This window comes from Salmo salar, chromosome ssa20 (assembly GCF_905237065.1).
Source record: "Salmo salar chromosome ssa20, Ssal_v3.1, whole genome shotgun sequence".
In the NCBI taxonomy this organism is placed as follows: Eukaryota; Metazoa; Chordata; class Actinopteri; order Salmoniformes; family Salmonidae; genus Salmo; species Salmo salar.
The window spans coordinates 29,876,781-29,886,746 of record NC_059461.1 but is presented as its reverse complement, the minus strand read 5'-3'; the positions used below and the strand labels follow the sequence as shown (position 1 = coordinate 29,886,746).

General features: G+C 45.3%; 1 protein-coding gene across 3 annotated transcripts in view; it reads right to left on the bottom strand.

Annotated features, from left to right (window-relative positions):
* Window positions 1-2,843: 2,843 nt before the first annotated feature.
* LOC106580285 (repulsive guidance molecule BMP co-receptor b) overlaps window positions 2,844-9,966 on the bottom strand; it is a 13,750-nt gene continuing 6,627 nt past the window's right edge. For 2 of the 3 annotated variants that reach the window (XM_045703186.1, XM_045703188.1), the window contains exons 3-4: window positions 4,864-6,371; window positions 2,844-4,525 (exon numbers count right to left, since the gene is read on the bottom strand). In XM_045703186.1, coding sequence (XP_045559142.1) covers window positions 5,631-6,371 — 741 coding nt within the window. In that variant the 3' untranslated portion in view covers window positions 2,844-4,525; window positions 4,864-5,630. Of the gene's footprint in view, window positions 4,526-4,734; window positions 4,814-4,863; window positions 6,372-9,966 lie in introns of those variants that run through there. The other variant, XM_045703187.1, reaches the window with a different exon arrangement.

Sequence of the window (9,966 nt, the reverse complement as noted above, 5' to 3'; positions counted from 1 at the left end):
TAGAGGCTCTACAGTGAAATAAGACAGTAATCACTAACCAGGACAGTAATGGACGAGGCATATTGATATTAGAGAGAGGCATGCGTAGCCAAGAACATATGGGTCCAGTGAGTGGTTGGGCTGACTGGGGACACAGCGATTCAGACAGTTAGCAGGCCGATGCTAACAAGCTAACAGTTAGTAGGCCGGGGCTAAACAAGCTAGTAGTTAGCAGACCGGGGCTAGCAAGTTAGCCTTTGGGGGACGTCGCGATGGAGATAAGTCTGTTTTTGCCTCTTCGTGCGGTGACGTCGATAGACCAGTCGTGGAATTAGTAGGGTTCCAAGTAGCTCTAGGTAGCTAGTAGGCCGCGGTTAGCAGAATGGGCCTTCAGCGGACGTCACACCTGAGGGGCCTGTTGGAATCCTCGGGCAGATTATGTCGGTATTCCAGTCGTAGAGGATCGGCGGGGTTCCGTGCCCCGTACCGGCAGTAGAAGGGGTCCGGATATTGTAGCCCAGGAGTGGGCTTCGGTGGTATCACAGGAGCCCTGGCCAGGCTAGCTTCAGGCTAATTGGCGCTTGCTCCGGGATGGAAACGCTAGCCTGGAGTAGTCACCCGGGATTGGGATTAGCTAGTTGCGAAGATCTAGATGAAAATGTTCAGTTTGCGGTAGGAATCCGGGGATATGGGAAAAAAATAAAATAATAATAGGTCCGTTATGCTCTGGTTTGAGTCACGTTGTTCGAACTGGCGAGAGCTTTCCGAGCTAAAGGTTAGCTGATGACCGTTAGCAGTGGTTTGCTGACTGATAGCTGGTAGGTAGTTAGCTGGCTAGCTTCAGTTGAGGGATTCCAGATCCGAAGTAAATAGAAATACTTTAGAAAAAAACAGATCCACGCCACATTGGGTGAGGCAGGTTGCAGGAGAGTATTTAGAAGTTGAGGTTTAGGAAAATATTTTTAAAAGATATGCGAAGAAAAATATGTAAAAAGATATATACAAGGGACACGACAGGACAAAGACGTCTGACTGCTACACCATCTTGGATTCGAATTTCATTTCAGTCAATTGGGTGTACCTGTGGATGTATTTCAAGGCCTACCTTCAAACTCAGTGCCTCTTTGCTTGACATCATGGCGAAAATCCAAAGAAATCAGCCAAGACCTCTGAAAAAAATGTTGTAGACCTCCACAAGTCTGGTTCATCCTTGGGAGCAATTTCCAAATGCCTGAAGGTACTACGTTTATCTGTACAAACAATAGTACACAAGTATAAACACCATGGGACCACGCAGCTGTCATACTGCTCAGGAAGGAGATGCGTTCTGTGGTGCAAGAGATGAACGTACTTTGGTGCAAAAAGTGCAAATCAATCCCAGAAGAACAGCAAAGGACCTTGTGAAGATGCTGGAGGAAACAGGTAAAACGAGTCCTATATCGACATAACCTGAAAGGCCGCTCAGCAAGGAAGAAGCCACTGCTCCAAAATCGCAAGCCGAAGAACACCATCCCAACCATGAAGCACATCGGTGGCAGCATCATGTTGTGGGGGTGCTTTGCTGCAGGAGGGACTGGTGCACTTCACAAAATAGATGGCATCATGAGGAAAGAAAATTATGTGGATATATTGAAGCAACATCTCAAGGCATAAGTCAGGAAGTTAAAACTTGGTTGCAAATCAGTCTTCCAAATGGACAAGGACCCAAGCATACTTCCAAAGTTGTGGCAAAACGGCTTAAGGACTACAAAGTCAAGGTATTGGAGTGGACATCACAAAGCCCTGACCTCAATCCCATAGAAAAGTTGTGGGCAGAACTGAAAAAGCGTGTGCGAGCAAGGAGGCCTACAAACCTGACTCAGTTACACCAGCTCTGTCAGGAGGAATGGGACAAAATTCACCCAACTTATTGTGGGAAGCTTGTGGAAGGCTACCCAAAACGTTTGACCCAAGTTAAACAATTTAAGGCAATGCTACCAAATACTAATTGGGTGTATGTAAACTTCTGACCCACTGGGAATGTGATGAAAGAAATAAAAGCTGAAATAAATCACTCTACTATTATTCTGACATTTCACATTCTTAAAATAAAGTGGTGATCCTAACTGACCTAAGACATGGAATCTTTACTAGGATTAAATGTCAGGAATTAATGTCAAGAATTGTGAAATAACTGAGTTTAAATGTATTTGGCTAAGGTGTATGTAAACTTCCGACTTCAACTGTATAACATTAACTGTTGGCTGTAATAGTAACGTTAGTATTTCCCTTTTTCAGATGGCCAGGAGTAGATGAAGAGGATTACTTCTATACGGTCTTTATAGAGGAGAGACCATGGTCCACAGAAAGGATGACTTCTCACCTCTACCATGATGACCACCACAGAGGACATTGTCCAGTAATGGCTAGGGTCTGTGGAGGGCATCCCCTGGAGTAGCTGTGCATGTGTGTGTTCATGAGTTTGGGCGTGCTTCTCAGAAACCTGGAGGTTGCAGGTGTCCCTGTGAATGTTAGGGTGACAGTTACTGTAGCTGTGTGTGTGTCTGTGTGAACAAACCTGCAGTATCTGATCACCTCAGACAGATGTACATACAGAGACAATTGGCTTACGCTCTGACCTAATTCTCTGTCAGTTAGAAACACTAAGACCAGAGACAATGTGAAATAACGTAAGATAAGTAAATAAAATGTAAATAAGTTTGAGAACAAAATTATTTGGTCTGTAGATTGATTTCCCTTTTCTCATTGTTTACAACAACAACAGAATCTGAAAAAGAAACAATGGGTCTCTTTTTCATTTACTGTTTTTTAAATAAAACACTTGCACACGTTTCATTTTTTTCCCCAAAGTTTTCTTTAGTGCATCCATTAAGAGTAAAACACTGACATAGCAACGGAGCGCCACTAGGTGGCAGTACAATCCCATCTGAAACAGCCAGAATTTGAAGCGTACCTTCCTCTAACAGACACTATGTTTATAAATAAGTTACATATTTCAACATTGAGCAGTCACCACACGGACACTCACACACAACTTAATAATTCACAATGCCAGAAGCAGACTGAGCATTCATTTACCATCAGATACTGCTTTGTAATTGTATATGAGCGCAATAGGCATGTACAGTATATCCCATCAGACACTGCATTGTAGATTTATCTGTAAGTGTGCGACGTCGTCTCGGCCTGTGGGAGTCCCAGTGCTCCATCTACAGCCTGTAGGCAACACTATTACTGTAGGGAATTGTGCGCAGTCTTCTGTTCCAGCGCAGCTATACCTGGTTTAACTAATCAACCAATCATCAATATCTTGGGTAGCTGAATCAGGTGTGTTAGTGCTGGGCTGGAACTAAAGTGTGCAACCCTGGTCTACAGTTTACTACATTCTAGCCATGTGTCCAGTTGGGGAGCAGCCCAAAATAGAGTTGATCTACAATAGCAAGTTTCCTAAGAGTTCCAGATGTGTAGGAAGGGGTCAGGGCGGGGGTTACGGTTTGGCTTTGGAGGGGATGTGTGATTATCATGTTCGAACGTATGAACACTGGCGAACTTGTATGGTGAATCACTGTATGCGTTTGTCTTTGAAAGCAAACTGAACACTCATAGAAAGAGAAAACCACAACATAGAAAAGCTGAGAGTCAAAGCTGTTTGGTAAACGGATTGTTACCACCAGCTGTAAAGAAAACATAGTCAGAGCATGTTATAGTCATTACACCAGTGTGAACAGGGAATATGTTCATTAAAAGAGTTGCTGAGGGTGACTGACTTTTCAGTCCTCAGACGACAAGTCAGGTAAAACACGCAAACTTGCGCACAAGCACATACACACACACCCTGTATTTGCAGACATACTGTAAAATGTAAATGAAAAACCAAACATTAAACGGTAATGGTGTGTGAAACTGTTCTTAACAGCTACTCTGGTACCATACATTCAACAGAAAAATGTATTTACTATAGAACAGCGGCTAAATCAACTCAACTGCCTTTGGAATGTCGGCTTTAAAACAGAGGTTCCATCTCACTGTGTTAGTGAGCTGGTTAATTGTCTCAAATGGCTCCCTATTCCCTATATAATGCACTACATTTGACCATGCCCTATGTTTCTCCCTATGTCCCTCTGGTGAAAAGTGCATATTGAGGAAATCAGGTGTCATTTGAGATTTGCACTGTGAGTGAAGAAAATGGCAGATGAAATCCACAGCTTGGGCTGTTGGTGGCGGGGCGGGGGAGAGAAAAGTGTCATGTAGGGGGAAAGGTTGAGGGGGTGGGGTAGAGAGGGGAGAGGGGGAACACTGGTATGGATTTAGCAACAAAAAATAAATAAAGTGCTTCTGTTAAATCAACTTCCTCTGTCTGAGGTATAAAAAAACAATCACAACAAAATCAAGCCAAAATAACAACCAAAAGTCAACGCCATTCAGCGTTCCTGGATACGGTACTCACACACACTATCTACCTGGATACGGTACTCACACACACTATCTACCTGGATACGGTACTCACACACACTACCTACCTGGATACGGTACTCACACACACTACCTGGATACGGTACTCACACACACTACCTACCTGGATACGGTACTCACACACACTACCTGGATACGGTACTCACACACACTACCTACCTGGATACGGTACTCACACACACTACCTACCTGGATACGGTACTCACACACACTACCTGGATACGGTACTCACACACACTACCTACCTGGATACGGTACTCACACACACTACCTGGATACGGTACTCACACACACTACCTACCTGGATACGGTACTCACACACACTACCTACCTGGATACGGTACTCACACACACTACCTACCTGGATACGGTACTCACACACTACCTGGATACGGTACTCACACACACTACCTACCTGGATACGGTACTCACACACACTACCTGGATACGGTACTCACACACACTACCTGGATACGGTACTCACACACACTACCTACAGTCTGGAGTGTGTTTCTACAATATACACACAAGTTGGGAGTGTTTATTTGGGTCTTCCTTTATATGTGTTATCCTCACATATAGATAGGTCCTAATCTCCACAAGGCCTGCTAGATCCCACATAGCAGAGTTGGGAATAGTACAAGAGTGTCATGGAATCTGTTCAGAATCCACCTGGGGGCTTGGACCTATGGGCTTGGACCTGGGGGCTTGGACCTATGGGCTTGGACCTGGGGGCTTGGACCTATGGGCTTGGACCTGGGGGCTTGGACCTGTGGGCTTGGACCTGTGGGCTTGGACCTGGGGGCTTGGACCTGGGGGCTTGGACCTGTGGGCTTGGACCTGTGGGCTTGGACCTGGGGGCTTGGACCTGTGGGCTTGGACCTGTGGGCTTGCAGCTCCTTTGTGGCAGTAATATGCCTCGGGGTGTTCAGTCAAGAAGAAGAAAAGGGTAAATCTCCAGAGGGGCTCTGGTTAGAAGTTTCTCCTAGACACAGATCTAGGATCAGCTTAGGTTACCCTCCCCAATCATAACCATTAGGGCGAAAACACAAAACTGAACTTAGATCTGCATCAAGAGGGAACTTTATCCTACAGCTCAGCTAGGAGCTCTATGCCAACACACACATACACAAACACACACACACACACACAAACACAAACACACGCTATACCAGTGCCTATCCGAGCGCACAGAGCGTGAGCAGTAGGAGACATGTGATAGGCTGAGAGGTGTGGGCTGAGCTGGGTGGGTAGATCGTCCAGCGCTCGCTATGGGGGTGGAGACTCTCCATGTCCTTCAGGGCGCTGAACGCCGCTGCCGTGAAGTTAGCGTCCCCGGTGGTCAGGAGGTCAAACACACACGAGTGGAAATAAATATCCTGCACCTCAAGCTGCTCCCTGCAGCGTGCCCGCGCACCCTCCATACTGAACCCCTGGGGGGCGCTGTAGGGAGCCGTGTGGGAGTGTGTGTGTGAGGACTGGCCCTGGCCGTGTGGCTGTTGGAGCTGTAAACCCAGCGCTGGATGTGGTAGAGGGAGAGGCAGGTGACCCCCCCGGTCGATGCGTTCTGAGGTGGGACATCCATTCAGGCAGAGCTGCAGGTCCTGCGTAGCGTCGTAGGCATGGGCCATCTCCTCCGGGATGCGCACCGCCAGGGTCAGGTAGCGCCCCAGCTGCCGTACGATAATCGTCACGCCGATGTAGCCGGCATGCAGCTCCACGTGGCGACCGGGGCTATGCTCCGAGATCCACAGCGCTTGTACCTTCCCGGTAGAGTCACCGTTATTTCCGTTAAGGTTATGGTCAGGGGCCCCGCTACTCACGGTACCATCTACGAAGGCAGCGGGCAGGTCATCTGTTACTGCCTGGTACACACGCTGGTCTGTACACTCCTCAAATGGCTTGAATATGACGGTGATCTATGGACACACAAACATCATAAAGTGACCAGGCACACAATAACTTTGATCTTTGTATGAAACAGGTTAAAACAGGTTTGCCAGACACTTTATAATATCTTATAAAGTTTATCTTGCAATCCAAACACAGCAAGGATACTGACCTCCCAACTTGTTTTATTCAAACCCCAATTCTAGGCAGCAAAGAGAACACTGACTGCACACTGACATAAAATACTAATGTGTCAAGAAAAATGATGTGAACCCTTTGAAATTACCTGGATTTCTGCATAAATTGGTCATCAAATTTGATCTGATCTTCATCTATGTCACAACAATAGACAAACACAGTCTGCTTAAACTAATAACACACAAATTATTGTATTTTTCTTGTCTATATTGAATACATAATTTAAACATTCACAGTGTAGGTTGGAAAAAGTATGTGAACCCCTAGGATAATGACTTCTCCAAAAGCTAATTGGAGTCAGGAGTCAGCTAACCTGGAGTCCAATCAATGAGACGAGATTGGTGATGGTTAGAGCTGCCCTGCCCTATAAAAAACACTCACAACATTTGAGTTTGCTATTCACAAGAAGCATTGCCTGATGTGAACCATGCCTCGAACAAAATAGATCTCAGAAGATCTAAGATTAAGAATTGTTGACTTGCATAAAGCTGGAAAGGGTTACAAAAGTATCTCTTAAAGCCTTGATGTTCATCAGTCCACGGTAAGACAAATTGTCTATAAATGGAGAAAGTTCAGCACTGTTGCTACTCTCCCTAGGAGTGGCCGTCCTGCAAAGATGACTGCAAGATCACAGCGCAGAATACTCAATGAGGTTAAGAAGAATCCTAGAGTGTCAGCTGAAGACTTACAGAAATCTATGGAACATGCTAACATCTCTGTTGACGAGTCTATGATACGTAAAACACTAAACAAGAATGGTGTTCATGGGAGGACACCACAGAAGAAGCCACTGCTGTCCAAAAAAAACATTGCTGCATGTCTGAAGTTTGCAAAAGTGCACCTGGATTTTCCACAGCACTATTGGACAAATATTCTGTGGACAGATGAAACTACAGTTGAGTTGTTTGGAAAGAACACACAACATTATGTGTGGAGATAAAAAGGCAGAGCACACCAACATCAAAGCCTCATCCCAACTGTAAAGTAAGGTGGAGGGAGCATCATGGTTTGGGGCTGCCTCATGGCCTGGATAGCTTGCTATCATCGCTACCAAGACATTTTGCAGGAGAATGTTAGGCTATCTGTCTGCCAATTGATGACCAATTTATGCAGAAATAAAGGTATATCCAAAGGGTTCACCTACTTTTTCTTGCCACTGTACACTGAGTGTACAAACATTAAGGACACCTGCTCTTTCAATGACATACACTGACCAGGTGAATCCAGGTGAAAGCTTTGATCCCTTATTGATGTCACTTGTTAAATCCACTTCAATCAGTGTAGATGAAGGAGAGGAGACAGGTTAAAGAAGGACTTTTAAGCCTTGAGATAATTGAGACATGGATTGTGTGTGTGTGTCATTCAGAGGGTGAATGGGCAAGACAAAATATTTAAGTGCCTTTGAGCGGGGTATGGTAGTAGGTGCCAGGTGCACCGGTTTGTGTCAAGAACTGCAACGCTGCTGGGTTTTTCACGCTCAACAGTTTCCCGTGTGGAGTCAACATGGGCCAGCATCCCTGTAGAATGCTTTCGACACGTTGTAGATTCCATGCCCCAACGAATTGAGGCTGTTCTGAGGGAAAAAAGGGGGTGTGCAACTTAATATTAGGAAGGTCTTAATATTAGGAAGGTGTCCTTAATGTTTTGAACACTCATTGTAAAATACTACAATATCAGTACCAGTCAAAAGTATGGACACAACTACTCATTCAAGGGTTTTTCTTTATTTTTACTATTTTCTACATTGTAGAATAATAGTGAAAACATCAAAACTAGTAACCAAAAAAGTGTTAAACAAATATATTTTATATTTGAGATTCTTCAGTAGTAGCCACCCTTTGCCTTGACAGCTTTACACACTCTTGGCATTCTCTGAAATCATATTTGTCAGAGGGCTCAGCCTAACTCTATCTTACACAAACAATTTTTTTTATTTGACCTTTATTTAACTAGGCAAGTCAGTTAAGAACAAATTCTTATTTTTAATGATGGCCTAGGAACAGTGGGTTAGCCAAGTCCTGTAGGGGCAACCTGGTCTTCCACTCCGCTGTCCTGGGCATCTCAGACCTCATGACCCAGTTCTGCCTTGTTCAGGGGCAGAACTACAGATTTTTACCTTGTCAACTCAGGGATTCGATCTTGCAACCTTTGGGTTACTAGTCCAACGCTCTAACCACTAGGCTACCTGTCGCTACACTCATGCCATTAACTCTCCACAGAATACATTTTAGCAATGACCAAATGACTTTTTAACCAGTTGTGATTAGCAGACACAGCTAAGCAAACCCACCCAGGCTGAGGGATGGCAGACGCAGTGGTATGGTGTTAGCCCTAGCGTTAGCCCTAGCCAGGTCCTTCTATCTACAAGGCTGTGGCCATAGCCACACAGTCATAGGATTAGCATTAGCATGAATGACTGCTTTGTCCAGTTGTCAGAGATGAGGTCTGGGCAGCCATTAGGCCTGTTGCAGGCACAGTCACACATCAATGTGTGTATGTGTGTGTGTGTGTGTGTGTGTGTGTGTGTGTGTGTGTGTGTGTGTGTGTGTGTGTGTGTGTGTGTGTGTGTGTGTGTGTGCTAATAATTCTGACTAATAGCGAGCCCTGACACAGGGTCAGAGCAGCAGCAGTATAACTATCACCTGGATGGGTGGGGGGGACTGCATGGCCACTTGGCCACCACAGAGATGCCTTTGTGAGGCACAAAACAGATTTAATGACATCTAACAACACTCTCAGCCTGTGTGTGTGTGTGTGTGTGTGTTTTGTTGTTTATGGTATGGTGCCCTTCGCTCTCGACAGTAACCTGCTTCAGGCCATATGTGTGTGAAAGTTATTGGGCCCACTGCTGACACACACACACACACACACACACACACACACACACACACACACACACACACACACACACACACACACACACACACACACACACACACACACACACACAGTGGTTTCTTTCACGCTCCTCATTCCAGGGTATTAGGGGTCATGCTATAAGCAGCTATTAGTTAAGTTAGGATTCCAACACCACGTTAGTCACAAGTGTTGGTCACAAGACTCAACTGTTTGCTCTGCTCTCCTCGCACCTGTGAGTGAGACTGTGTGTGTGTGTGTGTGTGTGTGTGTGTGTGTTTTCTGCCTCAATGAGAACAGCTCTGGCTTCAGCTGCACAGCTCTTCATACCAAGCAGCTTGTTTATTCTGTACGCCAAACTCAACCTCTTTTCTTCCGTCCCAGGATTCACTGTATACTACATCCTCAGAACCCTGCTTCCTCAGTGGAGAGCTGGGTCAGAACATTCATCTATCAGACGTCTTACAGAGGGAGTACCTCAGGGCTCTATAGTAGGGTCTGTTCTGTGTGTTTCATACCTTTACTCTACTACAAGATGGAACATGCTCCAAATAATACTTTTAGTCCATT